The sequence below is a fragment of the Canis aureus genome, chromosome 7 (genome assembly GCF_053574225.1).
Source record: "Canis aureus isolate CA01 chromosome 7, VMU_Caureus_v.1.0, whole genome shotgun sequence".
In the NCBI taxonomy this organism is placed as follows: Eukaryota; Metazoa; Chordata; class Mammalia; order Carnivora; family Canidae; genus Canis; species Canis aureus.
In genome coordinates, this window is record NC_135617.1 from 49,472,862 (window position 1) to 49,497,329 (window position 24,468).

Consider the following 24,468-nt stretch of genomic DNA (forward strand, 5'->3'; position numbering starts at 1 on the left):
GTTTTGGAGGACACAATTCAATGCATGCCAGAGTATGTGAGTCAGTATTGGATAAGAGAAGTAGAATCATGTGACTGATAAAGAATAAAGGACTTATTACAGTGATTTGTCTTTTTGTAATTGTGGGACCTAGTTAAATAGTTCATTTGATTCTGTTGCTTCTGCATCTGGTGGTAGGTCTGAAGTTTGTAGGACAGGCAACTGGGAAGGGAAATGGAGGTGGAGTAGAGAGCATGAGGAGAATTAAAACTTGGGAGAATAATCTGGAACTCCAAGGACATATTGGAAAGCATTCTACTTCTCAGAAAGTCCCAGCTTCAACGATGAGAGTGACCTGAAGGGTAAGCTGGTGAGCTCCACATACCCCTTGCTTAGGATGTGGGGAAGGTGAAGGGGATGAATTGTGGCAGGAGGAATTGTGGGCCAGGATTTGGAGAAACTGATGTTACTGACATCCAGTGGAAGCTGAAAGAGCAGCAGATCCAGTTGTTCCTCACAGTAGGATGAGCCAGCAGATCAGTGACAATGCATGTGTGCAGGAAAAAAACCTGGCACTTTACCAATCTTCCAAGCATAAACTTGGCTGATGCTTCACTTCAACTCCTGCACAAATTTCTTGTATGGCTAACCTTAACACAGAACCAAACAGGGAAGAGAATTCTCGGAGTTTCAGTTTCCGTTTAGCTGATTTGACAAAGTATAAAGCCACCACAGTCCATCTTTGTCAAACTGACACCAACAGATACATTTTAAAACCATTCATACTTTCCAAAAAATATAGTAGTAAAATCATTCTCTGCTTATTTATCTGTCTTTGGATGTTGTTCATTCCTCTCCTACCTGGGTCATATTGCCCCTTTGATATCCTGTCACTTCAATATAAATATGAGGTTAGCTACTATCATAACTACTTATACTAGGTGGTAGGCAGATGGAGAAGGGAAAAATTGGTTCATATGAGTACTGATACATTAATATCAAAATAAGAAAATAATATAACTATTACCTCACTTCTGTAACTGGTCACATAGTTGTTGCTAGTATTTATAACTTCCTTCTTCTGAAATGCATTCCATATCCTTTTTATTTTCACTAAGCACTACTGCCAGTCACTGTTCCTTACCTAGTGAGGTAAATTAGTTATTCATTCTTGAAGTGTCTGGACCATTAGCAGTGATGCCTACATTGAGCTGTAGTTTTCTATTGACTTTTATCATAGGACATGGAAATCCTAAGGAGTATTCCTGGTGATGTCTTATTATTTCAGATAGGCTCTTTTCCCATATTGTGGTAGAACCAACCTAGTTTCCTTTTGATAAGTAGGATTGATCAACCCACACATTCTAGCAGCCCTTTACCAGCTTCTTGATTCACTGGCATGAGGACCCCAAAGTGACCATGTGGATGTCTCAATTTCTAACTTAATGGAACCACTGCTAAGGCTACTAATGATACTATTACACCATTGGGAACTAAGAGCTCTGGATCAACAGAGCCCAACGTTTTGAGGCCATACAGCAAAAATATTGCTAGTTGGATCAGGAAGAGTGAATAAGAGGAGCTACTTCTGTTTCCACCCCTTGATTTCTAGACTCATGAAGGAGGACTATGAGAGAAATAATCCTATACTGTTTGCTGATATAGAGCATATAAGACTTCCTCAGGATATTTGTCCATTTTCATAAGATACTGACAACCAACTGGTGGCATAACTGAGTCTTTTTTTTTTAAGTTTTTATTTATTTATTCATGAGAGACACACAGAGAGAAAGAGAGAGAGAGAGAGAGAGAAAGAGAGAGGCAGAGACACAGGCAGAGGGAGAAGCAGGCTCCCTGCAGGGAGCCTGATGTGGGACTGGATCCCGGGAAGTCAGAATCAGGCCCTGGGCTAAGGCGGCGCTAACAGCTAAGCCACCCGGGCTGCCCATAACTGAATCTTTAAAGAGGCCATTTCTCTGTCCTATTAGGCCATCTGCTATAAGGTGATGGGTAATATGGTGAGGCAAGAGAATTCCATGAACATGAGTCTATCTGCACTTCATTTGCTGTTAAATGAACTTTTTGGTCATCATCAGCAGCATTAAAATTCCATGGCAGTAAATAAGGCATTCTATAAGTTCATGAATAGTGATTTTGGCAGAAATCTTATGGGCAGAGAAGGAAAATTCATATCCAGAGTGCCTATTCTAATGAGAACAAGTACTGCCCTTCCATAATGTAAGTGGTTCAATACAATTGATCAAATACAAGGTAGCTGTCTAATCCCTCTGGGGAATGATACTGTGAGAATTTATTGTAAGGATCTGACCTTATGCAATTGTGGAAGGTAGTTAAATAGTCTATGTAAGGCTGTTTCTCTGCATTTAATACTGGGCTTAAGGTCTTTAGAGAAGACTGGAAGAAAAGGTGGGTGAGTTGGGGAAAGAAGGACAAAATAGAACCTGTGAGAATGATCTGGAAGCTATGAGAACAAATTGGAACCTATCTTCAAACCTCCACTTTCAGTGATACGGAAGATTTCCTACCTACCACGTATTTCCTCATAGATGTATCCACACGCCTGACCCTGCATTCAGAGAAACTGAACCAGGAGATTTAGTGGTGTCTGAAGGAGCTACAGGCTTAGCTATTGCCTCACACCCAAAAGGTGAACCAGTAGATTTTGACAGTATGCCTAAGCTGTAATAATACTTGATCATATGGAAGTATTCCAAGCACAAATATGGCTACTGCTTCACTTTCACTTACCCAAATTTCTTTTGTAGCCAACCCTACTCTAGAATCTTATGAGGTAGTTAGAGTTTAGTTAAATTGAGTCAATAAATGTTAAAGTGAATGAGTGAATAAATGAATGGATGGATGGATGGATTTCCAAAATGTCTCAGGTCACTCCTTGGCTCCAGTTCTACCATCTGTTTGAAGCTGATGACTCAGCCTAAATTTTTGATATTCCAATCTAAAAACCAGTGATCTTTTGGTATAAGGAGAGCAATCAAAATATAGTTTGGGACTAAAGGGAGCTTCCATGATATAAGAGAAAGTGTTCTGAAAATGAAATATGGAGAACAAGGATTTGGTCTCCCAAATGATGCAGTAACCGTAAGAAATCATTTGATTTTTCTTTAAAAATTTTCAACAATAAAATAACAGTTTGGCTCAGTAATTTATATCCCATTTAGTTTTAGTATTCTTTGATCAATTTTAGTCACCTTCAGAGGTAGAATCCCAGACTAGCTGATTTTACATCAGACATTCTTGGTCATTCTTTTTATTTTAGTTTTACAATGAGAATACTCCCTTTATTCAGGTATTCAGACAATAGAGAAAGTTAATATTTCCAATATTCAAAATTGAATGTATAGTGTGCTACTGGGTATGTTTGCATACTGTATATACTTGACTTTATGGAGAACACATAAACATGATATGATTATATAAAAATGGTATCTGCTTTACCCAAGTAAAAGATACAAAAAATTAGAGGAAGAAATTGAGTATTTATATAATGGACTCGTTTATAAACATAGATATATAATGAATACAATTAATAATACAAAAATTACTCATAATTATGTGCATATATTTTAATCAGGTCATAAAATATTAATACAGTCATATTCCTTTTTTACTCTCAAAATATACATGTGAAAACTTTCAAACTTTTTACATGCATGTTTGACATCATGTCCATCACTGTAACCATATTTTGAGTCATATATCACAAAATACTTTTCGATCTGTTATGATGCTCTCATTAGAACTATATTATCAAAAGCACCAGTATATACACATTTTTTTGTTATTGCTGTTTATTTTTAGGCTTTTCTAGATGGATAAATGTTGTATCCACAGTGCAATTTCTGACTCTTTGCTTATATAAGTGATTTTTAAGACAATGACTTACAAAGACAGCCAGTTATTGGATTTTCAACATAACACACCCGGGAAGAGTTACTGAATTTCCTTGTGTCTTCTTTTTCTCTGCCTCCTCCCTATCCTCTCTCCCTTGCTCTCACCCTCATTCTGCTCCTTCCCTTATAGTTGTTCTTCCTCCTTTCTCCTTGGTTACTTGTAACCAATTCTATTGCTAACATCTATAAACATCCCCGAATAGCATCGACTCATGTCATTTGATGGTAATGTGTCTCCCCAAATAATACTTTCCCAAATTTCATAGGTCAAAATTTTCTCATTCCATTCATCTTTATTTTCAGATGAGTCATAAGAATGATGACATTTCAAAGTTCACTGAATTTTGGCTCCTGCTGTTCCATCCTTAGTGAAGTACTACCCTTCCTACCCTTCTGGTATTTTGAGACTCCTAAGGCACATATGCAAAACTCTTTCCTCAGTAAATTGAAAAGTGGTAAAATTATAAATCAGTATTTACAGCCACCAATTCCCCATGACTAGACACGTTTAAGCCTCTGGTCATGATTAAAGTAAGATCTGCTCAAAATATATTTGTACCAAACTATAAATATATCTACATACATACATATTATTCACTTTAAGTAAGTATTTTCAATATGTTTATATGTTTCACAAGCTAGAAGTCTATATACATGCTATAAATACTTTATCTGTTAGATATAACTCTGTGTTTAATAACCGAATGATGACTTCATTTATCTGTATAAGAAATTATAATGCTAATTTATATTGTAGTCTAGATAAATATTCAAATTCCTTCTGAAAAAGAAAATACAAATTTTAGTGATTATGAATTATTTTAATCAGTATAAATTTACTTTCACATATTTGTTTTTGAAAACATTTCAATATGATAATTGCTATAACATAAAAAAAAAAACACAGAACATTCACATCCAGAAATATTTCTACCTATAAAAAATATATTTTGAAATAGTGTTATGGGTTGACTTGTGCTCCCCTCTCTCCCCAATTTATATATTGAAGTCTGAGTCCCCAGTACCTCAGAATGTGACCTTATTTGGAAATAACTAAAGAGATAATTAAAATGAGGCATTAGGGTGTCCTTATAAGAAGGGGAAACTGGAGGCATCTGAGTGGCTCAGTGGTTGAGCATCTGCCTTAAGCTCAGGTCATAATCTTGGGATGGAATCCCACATCAGGCCCCCTCAGGAGCCTACTTATCCCTCAGCCTGTGTCTCTGCCTCTCTTTGTCTCTTATGAATAAATAAATGAAACCTTAAAAAAGGGCGGGGGGAATTTGGACACAGAGACACACACAGAGAGAAGATGATATGAAGACACAAGGAAAAGATGACCTACTGCAAAATAAGGAGGTGGGCCTGGAACAGATCCTTCCCTCATAGCTTTTAAAGAAACCAGCTTTACCAACACCGTAATTTGAACTTCCAGCCCCCAGAACTGTGAAACAATAATTTTCTGTTGTTTAAACCACCCAGTCTATGTACTTTTTTATGGCAGCCTTCGAAAACTAACACAACACTATTCTGAAATATTTGCTTGTACACATCTATGTACATGGACTTTATTGTTTTTGCAGGAATGGAGATTTTAATTTTAATTTCATTATTTTGATTGTAAAAAATATACAGAAATTATATCATGGATTTATTTCTGCTACAAATAAATATATTTTGCTGCATATATTTTTTCTCTCTACTGCATTCCCTTTAAGTGAATTAATATTTTAAAATATCTTTTATTAGCTATTTCAAGAATTTCTATAAAAACATCAAGTAAAAATAGTAAGATGAAGCAACTTTAACAGGTTTATTTTATACTATTCATAGGATATAGTATTTCTACTATTTCCAGTGATGTAAGTTCCATTTTCTACTGAAGTAATTTTGTACTTCAAAAGAAATCGCATTTAAGTTTCCACAGAATGGGTAGGGATTTATTTTTAAGAGACTGTTATGAAAAGTACTACATGAGTGAAAATTGCAGACTTGCTACCATTGTGTTGATTAGTAATAGACTTGATTCTTCCAAAGCATATTATATTGTCTGTAGGTAATGCAGAAGAGCTTTTATAAAAGGATAGAGGAAAAATGAAAGAATAGAATTTATCAGTCAAAAATAAAATAACTTTGCTCAAGAATAGGAAACTGTGGAGCTTAAGAAAGCAATAGAAACTTCAAAACTTTTCAGAGGGGAACTAGAAATGTATGGATTTTTCACACCCTATCACCGGCCTAGATTTTCCTTCTGATAAACTGCAAGTTCCATCTCTGAAATTCAGATATTTAGGGCTTGCTTGAATTCTTTGGCTGATACTTTTTCTAAATATATCGATTACAACTGAAACCATCTTCTTCACACACATGCTTGAAATTTGGGGACTTGGATGTGGATGGTTTGAAGATCTTTTTCTGGAAAAATAGCATAATTTAAAAATAATAGAAAATATTACCTGAATAACTACCTAAAGATATTTGTTAACTAGTGGAAATTGTTCTCAAATGTTACCTCTTTGTTCTTTTTGTTTTTCAAGTATTTGTTTATATCGTGCCAAAGGGTGGCATTATAAACTCTGCAGAGCTTAATAGAACATTTATGCAATATTTCAAATTGAAAGCAGGTTTGACAGTAGGGTGGCACTTGAGTATTTCCCAGGCTACAAGGTGACTCATTCTGTTTAAGAAACTGATAATGTGATTAAATTATTCCAACAATATAGTTTCAAAGATATCAAATATTTCAAGAATTTAAGGATAATTTGTGTTTTCTTGGATTCCACTTACTTGGTGAGTTTTCCAAGTTAGGAAAAAGAGGGAGAATTCGATTGCTATCCCATCACACTATGAATATAATGGGTCCTTAAAATTCAAGTAATAACTAATGGACTATTTTCATTGCATGATAGTATATGCTTAACATATGTCTTTGGTATCTCAAACTGAGTCCTATATTAGATATGAAAAGGTATCTGCAACTCTCCTCTGTTAAACATTATTATTAAAATTGTGAAGGGGAAAAAAGTTGCATCATTGGGACTAGGATAGCTAGATGATTTAAATAATCATAATGCCTTTATTTTAACTTCTCTAGGTTAGTGAAAAAATGAATAAATCAAGTTGAAACAAAGAAATGAAGATGCAGTTTCTAAAACATTGGGAATCTTCACTCCTGTTAAAAATAGTTAAATTTTCAATTATAATAGAGTATTTGTCTTAAGAAATAATACACATATGTAATTTGGTTTTACTCAAAAATTGCTCTTTACATTTTGAAAGCCACATTTGAAGTGACTTGTGTGATGCAGATAGATGGCAAATGCAGTAGAATAGTATTTAACATAGCTGATTATGACATGGCTTTAGCTTTCCTCATATAAATATTATGTCCTTAAACAGATTCAGCACAGTATAAAAGGTCATAAAATGCATAATGGTATATTTCAATTCTACTTTGAGGAAGAGCCATTGTAAAGATTAAATGTTGGACATGTGTAACTTTTAGATCAGAGGCAGCTGTAGTAAGGAAATAATAAATAAAGCAGTTTGCTATCATTCAACAAATGCTCATACATTTGGAAATTTAATGCCAAAGTAAAGATTAATAAGAGTTAATCACAGTGACACTGTGGAGACTATCCTAAAACATACATGTTCATAATCATAGCTGTTACTATCCCCAGGGGTTTTATGCATGCAGAAGATGTTAAAGCTATTCAGGGTGCATCTGCTGCTCAATTCATGGGATTCATCCCATAATCTAGTGGTGCAGTCTGAGAGCCCCTCTTGGCCTTTGATATACATAATTGTATAATCAAAATGGAAAATGAAGTAAAAAATAAAAATACATATATATATATATATATAATGAAAAAAAAAGTGTAATAAAAATGAAAAAGAAGGGAAAAATGTCTCTGAAGCAGATGCTTGCATCACTTCCTGCTTGTGCTCCATTCCTTTGGCAATCCACATTAACCCACCCAAATTAGAGTACCTACTTTCCCTTCCATTTCTGCCTAGTTTAACCCTTGCTAGTGAACTTGCCAGCGAAGGCTCCTTACAGACAGGGGTTTCAGAGAACACTGATTCTCAGAGCCCAAATCCAGACCACTAAGTCAGTTTGTAAAGGCCAGTGAAGAGCAGGAAAATGGAAATTACTTTCAGATATTGCTAATGTGCACCAGATTTGGGTTGGGGGCCCAACAATAAAAGGTTCTGTATTTTATTACTCATCACTTGAGTCACTTGTTCCCTTCATTCTTTAATTAACTTTTGTTATTTTAAAGATTTGCTTTTGGAATGTTTTCACTTAAGTATAGGAAATGATGATTTTCGTTCACACTTTTAAATTTTTGTTGTTGTTCTTTTTCTCCTTAGGGATGCAGATCTGTTCCTGTTAGACACAAGGAAGGCCCAAGCTTTAGATGTGGGTTGGCTTGTCTTTGATATCACTGTGACCAGCAATCATTGGGTAATTAATCCACAGAATAATTTGGGTTTACAACTCTGTGCAGAAACGGGAGATGGTAAGCAATGAATTTCAAATATTTTTTGTGGTGCTGGTTTTGACACATCGAGAGTTACAGCTTTCTATACAATTTAACCAAGATAGAATAGAATGTTTTATACTTACAATGTGCAAGGTAGCACCTGCCATAGGATAGTGCAACATATTAACTAGTTACTCAATTTACAAACATATTTTCTCAACACACATTTATTTTAGGCTCTGTATTGAGGATGGAGTAAAGAAGAATTAGATATTGTTTCTGGCTCTCAAGGAGTTTTTAATCAAGTATTGAAGAACCATGAGCAAACAAGTATCACTATTATAATAATACTAAAGAAAGCTATATACAAAGTACTATGGGTCTATGTCCTGATTATTATGGTAGTGATACAACTATATATTTTGTAAGAATTAATAGAACTGTACATTGAAATACTATTATATTTAAAAGATATCTCAAAACTTGACTAAAAATAAAGATACATATAACTTTATATATATGATAAATGTATACAGTAGTGCTAGGGAAACAGGCAAAGGAGTTACCAATAATACAGGGGGGAAGGGAAGAGGGAGATAAAAGAAAGAAGCACAAAGTACTGCAGAAAATAACACCGTTAGGTCTTAACATATCCCAATATTTGGTCAAAGGCAATAGCTCCAGAATCACCTGTTGGGTGAGAGGGTCTATAGGAAATCTTCATTTTGAAGACACTCCAGAAATTACTCTTATGCTTACAAGTATTCATTGAGCAGTTGTGTGTGGTGTGCTTAGCTAGATGCTGGAGATAAAATGGTATGCAAGTGCAGAACTGGCCTTGTGAGGCTTGCGGTTGAGTGAAGCTTAGGTAGTGATCACATAGTAATATTAGTGAATGGGTGATATTTCATACGAGAAGAGCCCAGTGGATTTTTAAATATAGAAGAGTGAGTGAATCTGAACCACAGTCCCAAAAATCAGGAAGATGTGATTAGGAAAAAAGGCAGGGGCAGGCATTAGACAAATGAAACAGAATTGACAAAGACTGTGGTGAAAGGGGTCTTTGCACATTCCATCAGGAGGCCGGGGAAGCCAAGGACAATTTATTCAGAGCCTTGTGTCTTTTGGTCACTCAAAGCATCCAAAAATTGTTAAATTCAAATCTAGACTTTCAAGTCATTTAAAATTATATTTGTCATGATAAGAGAATAGAACATAATTTATTTAATGATTTATTAGTACTTTTTACATATTTAGAAATCAACCAAAAGGGCTTACATTGTCTTCTTGCCCCACATCCTGCGAATGTTAGGGCTAGACCTGGGGAGGGTAATTTATAAAGGGATGATTAATTACAGAATGTGCATTATTTCAGTTTCAACTACCTTTAGTTTTCTGTAGGCTCAGGCAATAGACACTGTAGATCTAGGGTGCCTTATTCAATCCTCTTTGCTGTATTACTAAAGCCTTGCTTAAAAAATACAGTTAAGTAGAAGTTGGGTCTGACTTGGGTCTCTGGCAAGGAGGTTCATTGTTATAAGCAATAGGACTTCACAGTGACATTGTTTTACCCATATAACCAGATTCACAGCCGAAGAAGAAGGTTTCATGCCTCAGATCTTGATCAAGAAAAAGAGAGTTCGTACTATTATCGATGAGTTTCAGATATTTTACCACTAAATCTAGACTTTTCTATAGATTTTAATTATAATGGTGGATTTTAATTTTTTATAAACAACTTAAATATTTTGAATTCTAGGCTATTTTCCAATTATGGCTTTGAGGTTACCATTAAGAATTGTCAGACTTCAAACTTTATAAATGTAGATGGAGAAAAGCACATATTTAAATAATCTTGCAAGAATTCTTACAATGTTAAACTACTGTACATTTATGGTCAGAAATGTGACTGGGAAATCAGCACTGCGGGGGTGAGCAGTCGTTTCTTCCCTGGTATGTGGCCCAAACAAGAAAAATTAAATTAGTGGTATGTGCTTCTCCCAGTCTTCTCCTTGGGGAGATGCTTGAAATGTCTAACTAAACAACTCAAGAGATCTATGAAATATGATCAGCTCTTTCATTCCCTACCCACTCACAACCCACTTAAAAATTCTGAAATTTCTCTTTTTTGGTTTTTCTACTCCTTTTTCCAAATTGGTTCTCATTACTATCTATATAATTTGGCTTCCATCTTGCTTTCAATTTATAGTTGAAATATTCAGATCTTTTTCCAAGGACTATTTTATATTTTGGAGTTTCCCCCTCTCCTTGATTTATTTCTCTTATATATTAATTTTACTTTAAATTACTGTTGTATTAGTTATGGGGGGCTTTGTTTGCTTTCGAGCCTAAAATAAATTAATATTTCACTTTTTTCCACAGGCTTCCCAATCCTTTACTTGAGTCAGATTATCTAAAGCCTTTGTTGCTTTTCTCTTTAATATTGTCTGATATGAAATATTAAAATGTTTAAATGTGCTAGGCAAGCTGGCTTTGTGCATTTAAGCAGTACTTAAAACAGATTTTCACCAGAGCTAGAGCCTATTTGAACTTGAGAAAGCAGGTGACCCTCTTGGCACCTTAGTTTTATTAACTGCTACTTCATGGAGAATCTACTTGTGACATTTCTTTATAAATATTAATAACCAGATGCTTCAGCTTTTTATTGCTTCATTCATTACTACCGCTGATGTTCTCAACATGATATTGCAATATTGCTTCAAACACAGCAAACCATCTTTAATTTGCAATAATGGATTCTACATATGTTTACTTCTCAGCAAAAGTAATTGGCAGCTACACTTCTCAGCAAAAGTAAGTGGTAGCCACGACTGGATGATACTCAGGAAAGTCTGCTTCCAAATTCATGTGTTAATTATCCACTTATCCATTTGTTTGGTGTAAAATTACTGAGTACCTATACAAGGAAGACAACATGTTAAAGGGAAGTTGAATCTGGGAGACAGACATAGGTAGCTAATTTTGGAAAAAGTAAAATGTCTTACATGCTAAAAAATAGTGGTACAATCAAGACACTCCAGGAAAATGAAGGAGAGAGGGTCAATTCCAAATAGTACAGAGCCAAAAGGACCATGGTTCAGGTAACTTTTCAGCCAGGTCATTTGAATAAGATTTAAAGAAATGAAGAAGAGAAGAGAGGGAGCTGTGGAAATATGTGGAGTGGTGGTGAGAGAACAGGAAGAGAGAATGCATTCTGAGATGAGGAAACAATGTGAGTAAATTCATAGAATAGCAAAATGGCTTGGTATAGTCTGGAAGAGTCGATAGTTCAGAGTTGGCTAGAACAACATTCATATAAAATATGACTGCAGATGCTATTAGGAAAGTGATTTGGAGGCAAATCATGGAGGGAAAATGAAATCTCACTTATGTATAATAATATTCTTGTTGCTTGATCACACATCATAAAAGAACCAGACCTGCTGCTTTAATCAATCACAGCAACACCATCATGATTACATGTTTGAATGAATGTCAGTTTCATGAGGTCATAGGATGTGTATTTCTCCTTCACAGTTGCACCCTCTGTGCTTGGCACAATGAAGATTGTGGATAGGTATTAAAAACGTGGCCTGAATGATCATTGAATGAATTTGCAATTTAAAAGACTTGTATATGCCACCTGCCACTAAACACATTACTCCTAAGAAGACTTTCCAAACTGTAACTTTTGGGTGATTATTAACCAAATCAGTCTGATGTAACACAGGGGCAGAATTTTGTACCCAACTCACAGTATAGTAGTTAAAACAGTTTCAGTCATAAGATAAGGGGAAAATTAGTGATGTATATTATTAAATTTTGATTATCCTGCTCCTGCAAAAAAAAAAAAAAGAAAGAGACTGAAATATATATTTTGGAAATCAAAAGATTGTGAAATCAAAAGTAACATTATGATTTCGCAGAGGAACTGTGAAAAATATGTCGGTTTATGAAATATTCTTTTTAGAAATTTGACAAATGAACTGCTATGGATTTGGCAGGAGAGTTAAAGGATATTCTATTGATTTTTTTTCATACAGAATAATTCTCCGAACTCCACATTTGTTTCCGCAAAATAAAGCAAACATATGAGCAGACTAACAAAAACAAAACATTGCTGCTGCTTTTTTTTTTTAAGATTTTATTTATTTATTCATGAGAGACACAGAGAGAGAGAAGGCAGAGACACAGGCAGAGGGAGAAGCAGGCTCCTTGCAGGGAGCCTGATGTGGGACTCAATCCTGGGTCTCCAGGATCACACCCTGGGCTGAAGGCAGTACTAAAGCACTGAGCCACCAGGGCCGCCCCACATTGCTTCTTCTTAATGGTTAAATCTAGAAATTCCAGGTAGGTGGTTGGATCCACTTGTGCAAAATCAGTTTCAAAGTTCTCAAGCATTCTCTCATGGTGTTTAATAAGCTTAGGTGTGTTTTATAATTTATGGTAAGATTTTCAGCTCACCAAATTATAAAAAATACACGAATTATCTGACTTAATAGGTCTATATTAAGATTGTTAATAAATCTATGGCATCATTGTCCTTTATACACATGGTTTATTACACAGATAGCAGTTTAACAAGCTCTGAGCTTTTAAGACTTAAAGTTTCCCTCCAAACACTATAATTTCCCACTGTTTGATGCTTTATATAGTTTAAATCTTCCAAGTAAATTAATTCTGTCTTCAAACTTGGGTTTATAGAATAATTTAGAGATGGAAAAACAAAGAGAGTATTTTTGGGTTCATTAGAATGTCTTTTAAAAAATCCTATGTTTTCAGACGTTTTAGGTTTGGCAATACTCAGAATGAATTTTGCCAATGACTTTTTTCCCTTTCTATTCAAACCCGCTTATACGTCAAAGAAAATTCAATCCGTATGTTTCTGATTCATTTGTATTCAAGTCATCAAAATGTTGTTTTGTCAGAGTATTGTTTAATGTCCAAGAAACATTATAAAGTTCTTTTTTAAATAAGACTCTAATATCCATTTTTCTTCGAATGAGGTTGTGGCATAATCTCCAAGTGTATCGAGGTAAAAATTCAGATTTATAGGTAGAGATTTCAAAGTTTCATTTAATTTTGTAGCCGAATCAAGAAACAGATTTCAGTGGTATTAAACTCTCATAAATTCCATTTGATACTTAAATATAAGATAAAGAAATGTATAGTTATTGCTACAGATAACTTAGAATTTAAAGTTTTGATTCTTATTTTTTGATACTTAATTTAAATAAGGAGGGTAAATAAACCAAATAAATAGCTCCAATATGGAAATATTAATTCTAAAAAGAAATTATTAGGAAAACCAGATTCAATACTTGGCTCTGACAAGGCAGTTCATATTTCAGCCATAACATTAATAAAATGAGTGTAATAGTAATTACTTCCAAGGACAGCGTGAGGCTATATTAGATGATAGTACCTGGCACATGGTAAGACAGGAATAAAACGTCTTTATGCTGAATATTAGGATGAGAGAATGTACAGAGACCTTTCACTTACTCCAGGTGGCACTCATTTAACTTAGGATTTCTTTTATTTTTTTTTAATAAGGAGGTTGTACAATTATAGACAAATTTGAAAATGATAGCCCACTAGAAGAAGGTAAGATTGTTGATATATATTCTTAAACTTTGAGTTGGCAGCACAGTGTATAGACAGCTATGTTATTATGCTCATGTCTAATAACTTTGGTTGATAAAGTGATATTGGTAGGGAACTTTTAAAATATATTCTAATCTGGGATATGAAGTCAATAGAAATGAACACTCAAAGATATGCATCATGACTAATTGATTGCTTATATTGCTTATTCATAAGTACCAGAGATTATCAAATTATTAATACTTAATATAGTAGCTTTTTTGAGTCCCAATCATCTTATTCTAGAAAATATAGGTATTTGGGGGATAACTAATTCCATAAATGAAAATAAGGGAAACAAGCTTTTTGTCACTTGATAGGCTTATACATATAGGGATGATTGATTAAAGGCTGGCCTATATTATTACCATCAGAAAACATTTCTAGGGGTGCCAGGGTGGCTCAATCAGTTGAAGGTCTGACTCTTGATTTCAGCTCAGGTCATGATCTCAGGGTCCTGGGATTGAGCCCTGCCTTTGGCTCTAAGCTTGACGCTGAGTATGCTTGAGATTCTCTCTCCTTCTCCCTCTGCCCTGCCATTGTGCACTCGTGCATGCTCTCTCTCTCTCCCTATCTCTAAGATAAATAAATCTTAAAAAAAAAAAAAGAAAAAGAAAAAAAATTTCCAACCCAAAATGCTTCAGTATAAATTACTAGTATTTGGCTTCATAAACCTATTAACATCAAGATGTGTTCTTACAAAGAGTGCAGAATTACAAGCAGTATTTTAATGTTTGTAGAACACATAATTAAAGAAATATTGATAGCCTTTGCTAAAGAGTCTTTTCTAAATATGTTATGATGATATTTATAGCACATTGCATAAAGTCTCCACAAATAAATGCCATTTTCTATAAAATAATTGGAAGATGGAAGGTACCTTACAAATTCATTAGAAGAACATCAGAGAAGACCTTCCTGAAAGTCAAGGAAACAAACCCTTGTAACTGTTGCCTCTTCTCAGATTACAACCTATGCTGGTCAACAGCTCTATTTCCCAGACATTGCAAAGGGGTAAAATTAGAGCATTTTTTTTTTTTTTTTTTGCTTGTTAGTACACAAGGGTTTTCTCTATTCTATTTTTAGAAATTACACATATCAGAGCTTTTCTAAAAGCAATTTGATCTTCTATTATTTTCACCAATGCTACTATGCAAATTTAAAAAACACCGTTGACTTTAGTTATCAGCACTATTAGATTGTAAGTGGGTATCTTTGAATTTTTATTACCCAGGGTTCTAACTCATGAAGTTTTTTGTTGTTGTTGTTGTTGTTATTGTTGTTCACTGCTGGAGATTGATAGCTGCTCCATCTACATTAATAATAAGAAATGGAATTAGCCACTTTTTCTGAAGCCTCGAAGTGTGTGTTAATTGCTAATTTTCCGTACTAGTGCAGAGTAATTTAACATACTGATAAAAAATTATCTTCAAAATTGCAGTATTCTGCAATTTTTTAAAATATGCTGTGTTAAAAAATCAGATTTTTCAAAAATTCTATGACATCTTTTGAATTACAGAGTATATATTCCTAATTGGAAAAATATAATCCCAGTATCTATAGTCCTTGTGTCATTATATATTAAACAAATGTACAAGGTACTAACTTGAGATTTGTTTACCTTTATTGAATGTGAGCATGTTTATGTGAGACAGATAAAAGTTCTTAATGTAATATCTCCTTAAATTTGATGTCCTGGAATCTGTTATTTATAAATGGAAGCATTTGGTTAAATAAGTTTGTTATGTTACCCTTAGGGTTTCTAAGACAGCCATTTTTACCTCAAGGGAAAAATCTCCACATTAAGCCTCTGTGTTGTCAGAAGACTATTTATCTGTGTCAAGGGTCAGATGATCTATGTGGCCAGTTAATCTGAATATCAGCTGACATAGTGCTAATAAGTAGCAGGAGAAATTCAGAGATCAAGGGTGATATTTTTCTTTTTGTCCTGCTGTTTTGACTAGTTTCCCGTTATTTATCTAAGTTCAAAAAGTTGAATTATGTCCACTTATCAGAGGATCTTTTAAACATCTGAGATTTGATAATATTCTCTTCCCTTATCTGAACTTTATCTTATAAAGCAATTAAGTCATTTTTGTTCATAAAACCATATGACTCCCTTTTGCTGAATTTATGATGATGACAATTGGTTTCAAATAAATAAATGAGAGTCTCCACATCCAAGAAACTGTAAGAATCACATATCTTGCTAAATGTTCTGAAAATAAGAAGGAACATATACCCCTATGATTTGTTCTAGGTAAATATTAGTATAAATGAAGTAGTTCTTTATGTCCTGTTTAATGTTAAGGATAATTAGAGCATACTTGCTTGATTTTTTGATGAATATTTAAGAATAAGTTAGGAAGATAGTGAAGAATAGTTAACTTCAAATACTTAAGTAAGTAAAATTAAACTTTTGCCTCACAGTCCAGAAATTAAATCAAAGTTGGAATTAAAAAAAGAACAGCTTTAGGTACAAGGAAAAAAAAAGGTGCCTAATAAATGAAAGTTAGTGGCTATGGAATTATTTGTACTGTGAGACAATGAGCTAAATGTGACTGGAAGAATTCATCATTTATTTGATTTTTTTTTTCTGGGCATCATTATATTGCATGAGATAATTTATCAGGTAATTGTAACTTGTGAGCATAAAGTTGTACTTTAAGCCTTATACATATATATATTTAGAGAGGGTGCAGTGAATAGAAATGTACCATCTTAACGGAGTTTGGTATTAAGTACTTACATTCAAACTGAAACTCAAGATATTGTATAAAATCAGAGATGGATAAACTAGTAAGAGAAGCAAGAAATGTTAGACATCTCATGAATTTTCTCTTTGGGTAAGTATATGCGTGTGCATGTGTGTGTGTAGGGAAAATATTCAGTCATAAACACATTCTCAAGTAGTCACGGGAGATTTAGATATAGGTTCATAGTTGATAATCAATAATTATTAATATCTAGAGTGTTCTTGTGACAGCGTTTGGAAGGATCACACTTTCCTTTACTTTAAGGGCCACAGTAACATTTTCAGTATTGTAACAAAACATAAAACTTAATCTAAATTTTTCTAGAACACTTTCTTTAAAGTGGCTCTGTTTCTATCATATTTCTATAGAATTTCAAAAATATTACAACATAAATTAATCTGTGGGAATGTATTAGTTTCTAAAAATCATTCTTTGTATGAATTTAGCCATGGAGAGATATTCAAAAAATGGCTGAAAGAAACAACTGCATTGGTCATTTTATGCGAATGATTCAGAAAAGTTTCTATTGAGAAGAATTTCTGTATCTTTATGGTAAAATGACTAGATGTCTGTTGAAAATAAATATGACATAAATTTCCCTTGGGGTTTAAAATCAGTATTGTTAATTTTCTAAAGCCATGTAAGCTGTGACCCATGGATGTCCTAACTTGTTTAATGTCTTAAAAGCACGTCAAAGAACATAAATCTTTTCTGTATGCTTTAGATTTTTGCTATTTTCCCACTGCATAAAAATGAGCAAAATCATCAATATGCCATTCATGGCCAGAATAACTAAACATAAATATTGGAGCACTGGTAAATTTATACTTTGCTCAACCCAAGACTTTATTAATTCTCTTATTAGTCATATACAGTTTTCATAAACTATACTTCATATATTTTCCAATTCACTCTACCTATCAAAATTTACTTTCTGTCTATATAAAGATCTGTTTTTTCAATACTCTGATTTTTGCAGTATTTTTTACCATCAATTATTCTTCCATGCTAATATCTCATATTCTTTAGTTCTTTATGATCAATCTGAGTATTACTTTCTAGACACATCTTTAGTCCATTCATTCTTTTTTCTTTTTTTCTTTAGTCCATTCTAAATAAATATTAAAATCATGAATTTGCTGTGATGGTCAATTGCAATAATATTAATAACTAATGGCAACTAACATTTATTGAGAGCTTACTGAATGCCAGGCATTTTGCTAGCTCTTTAAATGGAATGTCTATTTTATCTTCACTATTATCCTGTTTTGTACATGAGGAAACTCAGCCTTAGAAAGTTTAAGAATTTTGCCCATGAATCTAACATTTATTTTCAGAGCCAGTTCTAATATGCGATGACTGTCATAAATTATATGAATTTTGTACAAATTCCAAACTGAGAAAATAAATGTATTTTTATAATTTCCAAATAAAAAATGCTATTAATAATGATTGTTATGGAACAAAATTGAACTTTATGTTGGATCTGTTGGGAATTACCCTTGGGTTTTTCTATTTTATATCTGGAATCGAATTGTGATCTGGCCTACAAAAGGTAACAGCATTTTAACCATATTTTTTGTTTTCTAAATCTAACTACTTCAGCATTTCTTTCAGCCCCTTACATGATTATAGTTAATTTGATAAATTCATAAATTGAAAAGAAGGTAACTTTTCCTCTGCCAGTGATTCACTTCAATATGTAATTAAATTTAGTCAAATTTAATTTCTTTATTTTGAATTTAATAATGAACATCCCTTTCCCCTGTGTACTGTGTCTCTCACTTATACATTTTGATAGGTTCTCCTCCCATTTTCTTTCCCTTAATCCATATTCCCCATCATGGAATCCTCAGCTCTACCTCCCTCTCTGCCCTTTTAAAGTGTCAACTGGTGCTCAGGTTTGTAGTTGAAGCCAGGATGCAGCAGACTCACCCTGAGGCCAGTCAAGCATGCAGTTTCCAAATTTTATTAATTTATTATTTTACAAAAAGTCAGTGTGAGTCAATACTTTCTCCCATCTCACCTTCCTACCTTCCAGCATCGAAGCTGATGGTGAGGGTACTGTTTCAACCCTAAAGAGATCTTAGGCTGTCTGAATCGTGTTTTGGGAGCAACATATTGCAGTCATTTTTTTCCTAAAAAGAGTGGAAAAAAATCCTCTTGCAAATGAAACAGTTTTTTGTTTGTTGTTGTTGTGTGTGTGTGTGTTTTTTCCCCCTGTAAGCAGAGCTTAATTGGGTGAATGATGCATGGCTGCTTTTCTAAAAACCTAGTATTTTGAACAAAATGATTAGAATGTAACTTATAGATCCTTCCATTCTGCTGGAGATGAAGAACCATGATTCTGATTTCTTTTAAAATATCTACATCTTTTTTTCATATCTATATTATATTTTTTCTCTGATCAGTACCCTGAATTGGCCTCCCGTAGCCTAATTTACTCTTGCATGATGATTCATAGAGAGAAAATAATTTTCTTTATAAATAGATGTTGATTATGGAATATGGAAAATATGGAAAAACTTGAAAGTGCTATTTTACTATGTTTATTATATATATATACATATATATACACATATATACACACATATATATGTAGTGTCTGAAAACTAGGTTTTAATGGCAGTTTTCTTTGTTTTAATTTACAGTATGTATGTATTTCAATGAGACACATGGTGAACATAATTTGCTTATCCAAATTTTAGCATCATAACTCAAATATATACGTGACGAACTTTTGAAATCACTGATTTTAAGTAAGCAGAGACAAACAAGAGTGAGTTAGTCTTGCTTCATTATCTGGTGAAAGACGTATTTTACCATTTTATAGATTTCCCTTAATGAAAAGGGATTTGGAAGTGTTTGGCTACATCTGTATTTCTGTTTTTGATTTTCCCTAATTCAGAACAGTAACCATGGATCACCAATCTTGCCAAACAAATGCCAGTGTCAGGAACATATGCCTGTTTTTGTTGTTTGTTATATTCCCTATTCTAGACTCTAATTCTGGTTTAACTAATTATCTGAGGGGTAAATATTTTCATGGTAATATTGATTGAGGGCCATAAAGAATATGAGATTCTCCTTATTCTTGCAATGCACTAGAGTTAACTCTGTCCTTCCCATTTTTCTTTCCATTGTGAGTTTAATGTATTGCCGATCCATATTTCTTAAAGATGTATGCAAAAATAACAGCAGGGTTGGTTTTGCGTTGTGAGCAGAGAACACAATGGGAAGAAAAGGGAAGTTTTAGTCACTATAAGGCATGAGCAGTGTGTTCAGTGCTGCTGAGATTCCGCCTTGGCACACCTGGTGTGAGCTCACGTGGGAGAGAGGTAAACCAAAAGAGAAACAAAAACATATGACAACCAGAGCCCATAGTTGTGTTGCAAGAGGTGATCAAAATTTGAAAGAGAGAGATAAAATAATTTGATAAGGAAATTACATATCCCAGCTCCTTGAAAATGCATGCTAACTTCTCTGAAGTGTGACAAGTTTCAATTTAAGTGGAACAGAAACTGAGGAAACCACCTGCCCCTTCATGGCTGGCAAGGAGTATTGAATCCTTATTTTCCTGCTTACTAAAGACAGTCTGACCTTGAACTTTACAAAAGCAGCAGCTATAACACTGTTCTTCCAGACACCATGTATGTATCATTGACAGATCTGAGATGGATGGTTTTCCTCCAGTCTTTTCAAGGTGGAAAGCAGAGACCCAAGAGAAAGCATCAGCCCTAACCAATCCTTAACAAAGGGGAACACGATGTACTTAAAGGACTAACATACTACTCTAGGGTTCACAGGGCTGAATTAAAAATCTGATCCTTCTCTGCGTCTTATTTTATTCATCTTTAAAATTTAACCCTTGTCTTATTGTAAGGAGTAAATATGAGGGATATAAATCTACTTCAAGAGATGGTAGCTGTTTTGTCATTAGAAGTATTTACTGAACTAAGCTTCTCAATTCCCAATTTTCTTGATCCTCTGGGAGTACATGCTTATTACTACTTTTGGGTACCAGTTATATGTGGAGGTATTCACATGATTTCTCTCCGAAGTAATATAGCTGATAGAAATATGAAAGATCTACTTAGGCTATGAAATTAGATGCTGCTGCTAAGCCAGGATGACCAAAAAGGTACCACTCTTGGAACACAGCCATTAGTTTGTATGCAGGCAGCTCAGAGGATGCTTTTACTCTGGGAAACATCATGGTATCATGGTGGTATGAGATCTCATCTTGTGACTGGTTCTTTATGTGAGGCAGGCCAATTTACATACTCGCCAGAGCCAGAGACATGAGAAACTGGTAAAGAAAAGTTCTGCTTTTTTTTTTTCACTCAAAAGAATGTTTTGTGATCCAACCTTTACATGTGAAGGAAAGAATTAAATTCACAATGTCTTAACTCTTTTTTTTGTTTGCAAAAGTGGACACTGATCGTGTGTTTGTATTATTAGATGAAAAAAAAATTCTCTTTCATTTTCGTGGCATGGAGTAGTCTAAAGATTCTGGAAGTGGGTTGTGATCATTTCACAGGTTTATTTATCAAACTGAGAGGAAAAATCAGACATTTAGTGAGCCATGCTTTCTGTATGATAACAATTCTTTTGAATCATTTATCACATAACCTGGTAAAAAAGAATGTTTCTTTTAGACACACATCAGTTTCCCAAGTAACTGCATTCAGTTCTTTCAAAGACCACTTTTACCTCCTAAAGATAAAACGAAGTGTGAAATTAAATTAATTTCACTGCTATCAAACAAACTAAAATGAGTTTGAATACTATGAGCTTTTTCATGGGTTCTTAACACATCAAAAAAGTTTTAAAGACTTTTTGGTTGATTTCTGCTGAAACTCTGCTTTGTTATAGTTTTCTTTAAATCTATGATTTTAAAGGAAAGAAGTGTGTGTGTGTGTGTGTACTTTTTTATTTTAAAAAGTCACATAATAGCTGGAAAAAAGGCTAAAAATAATTCACTCTTTTCATGGTTTTCTGAAAAGAATGTTTCTGCTTTCTTAAAATAAATGAGGACTGTAAGACCAACTGGTAACCAATCTTTTGGGAGCATGTGACAGATGATGTCTGTAAAGCTTGTAGGGTCTCAGGGGAAAGGCACTATATATAAAGCAAAGAGCTATTAAAAAGTAAGTGCTTATGTGAAGGTAAACTGCAGTTCCTAGTTGGGGATTCATCTTTCTACCAGCTGAAAATCATGCCCGAGTAAAAGACATTTGTTGGGCTTGTCAGGCCTGAGACAGTAAGCCTCCTCATCTCAGAATGATGTCCCATGGAAGGAGACTGATCATTTCCATCACTTCAGTCCCACCCTTGGTGCAATAAAACACTTGAGTGTTCTGGACAGCTTCCACAACTAGGCACAAACCTTTGGCCCTGCTCCTTTATAGTTCTCAGCCTTTCTTTCCCCAGGCCCTCCTTCATGGAGTCTCATGAGCTGCAGTCCTCAACCATTTGCTCCCTGCAACCCCATCCATCATGCCTTGACTCATCCTGCCAATGTTTCCAACCCACCACTCTATTTTTTTTCTTCCACTTTCTCAAACTATGGGGTATTGCAGAGATTTCAGGACATTTTTTAGAAAAAAATTCAAGTCTTTAAAAGATTTTTATTTTAAGAGAGGAAGAGAGGAGGGAGGAGTAGAAGGGAAAGGCAGAAAGAGGGGGCAGAGAGAGAATCTTAAGCAGGCTCTATACCCAGCATGGAGCCCGATGTGGGACTTGATCTCATAACTCTGAGATCATGAATAGAGCCAAAATCAAGTTGGAGGCTTAACCGGCTAGGCCACCCAGGCACCCCCCAAATTTCAACTTTTTTATTAATTAATTTATTTTTTTTAATTCCAGTTTTATTTTACTTTATTTTTTTTTAAGATTTTATTTATGTATTCATGAGAGACAGAGAAAGACAGAGAGAGAGAGAGAGAGAGAGAGAGAGGCAGAGACACAGGCAGAGGGAGAAGAAGGCTCCATGCAGGGAGCCGGATGTGGGACTCATTCCTGGGTCCCCAGGATCAAGCCCTGGGCTGAAGGCGGCGCTAAACCACTGAGCCACCCGGGCTGCCCAATTTCAATTCTTTAAAACATATCTTCCTTCTTTAAACTTCTTTACCCTTCACAAACCTCAGTCACAGAAGAAAATGGAATACCGCTGCTGTTACCAAGAATTGTAACTGCGTTTCTTGTCAACTCCTAGCTTATCTCAGCCTGTCAGGAGTTGGTTCCCAAATGCCCTCTGTGGATTTCAGATCTCTGATGTGTCTTTTCTTTTTTACTATCAACCATAGAATCCTATCCTATTCACATATATTATGACATTTGTCCCTTCTTTTGTTTTTAACATGTTTTCATAACAAATATATAATTGCAAATACATAATATTTAATAGAAAACAAAGGGATTATTTTTAATTAACTCTTTTAAATCTCAGTATAAAGAAGAGAATGGAGGGATCTAGCAAAGGCATTGCATTAAGAGCCCAGCTTGCTAAATAGAGTCCCGGAATTACTTTGAAGAATCAAAGATCTTACTACCTTGCATTCTAAAGTTCAGAAACTTTTCAAGACTCTTAACTGTGAGTTTCCAGTATCACTGAAATAGTTTAAAATCCCAACTTTTCCTTGTTTTTGTTTGATATTATAAGACAATGTAAACCATCTTGAAAACAAGAAAGTTTTGAGCATAAATGTAAAATTCTTGTTTGTGATGCTTCAAATCCATGTGCTTATATCTGGCAATAGGCCAGTGTTTTTACCATAAAACCAGAAGCTATGCAAATGTCATCAAATTACTATAACAGTTGAAATTTATAGCTAGATTACAATATGCTTAATTTAAGTTAATTTGAGCTAAAATGTATATGGGATTTAAATAGACAAAATTCTGTCTTCCCCACATTCTTTAAAATTTGATATAAAAATGATTTAGTCTGTATGTTGGACAGAGAATTCTGCACATTTTAAATCGTCTGTTTCTAAAAAGAGTAAAATTCCAGTATAATTTAGAGTCCCAGAAACTATAATTTAAGAGCACCAGAATCAAATTTAATCACAGATTGAAAATAAATGCAGATCAAGAGGATATGTGGATGAGAAACAATGCACTGATTTGTCTTCTATGAAATAGTCCATAAAGGATGCTGCAAGAGTCTTTTTCAAAATGAAGGAAAGGTAATTTAGGCACATCCCAGGTGTTTTGGGTTAAGCAGTCAATTACTATGGGTTTATAAAAGAAAAAAACAAACTGGAATTTATGCAAACATCTTAGAGCGATATCAACGTTTAGACTGATAAATCCTCCAATGAATGTCTTTCAAACTGTGTATTCTGCAGGGAAGCTAAATGGTCATATTTGGAACCACTTATCCTTATAATATCAACATGCCTCTAAAGAGCTGTTTTATGTCAGAGTCTCCTTTAATAACCCTCTTTTTAAAGAAATAAACATGTGAAAGTCACATTTTCCAAAAAGAATTGTCTGAAATACAGAACTAGGAAGCTTGGGATAGATCTTTTGTTTGCCACTCTATCTTCTCAATGACTGTAAATTTGAAATAGTTAGTTGTGCCCTGAGGCGCATGTGAATACAATATCCTGACCCCCGTGCTTATACAAAGGTCAGAGTAGCAGGTCTGGAGGTCTCAAA

At 34.3% G+C, this 24,468-nt stretch overlaps 1 protein-coding gene across 1 annotated transcript in view; it reads left to right on the forward strand.

Annotated features, from left to right (window-relative positions):
- Positions 1 to 24,468, forward strand: part of BMP5 (bone morphogenetic protein 5) — a 112,931-nt gene that overhangs the window by 68,053 nt on the left and 20,410 nt on the right. Inside the window, exon 3 of the mRNA XM_077903579.1 lies at positions 8,289 to 8,437. Within this exon, the coding sequence (XP_077759705.1) occupies positions 8,289 to 8,437 (149 nt within the window). The remainder of the gene's footprint in view (positions 1 to 8,288; positions 8,438 to 24,468) is intronic.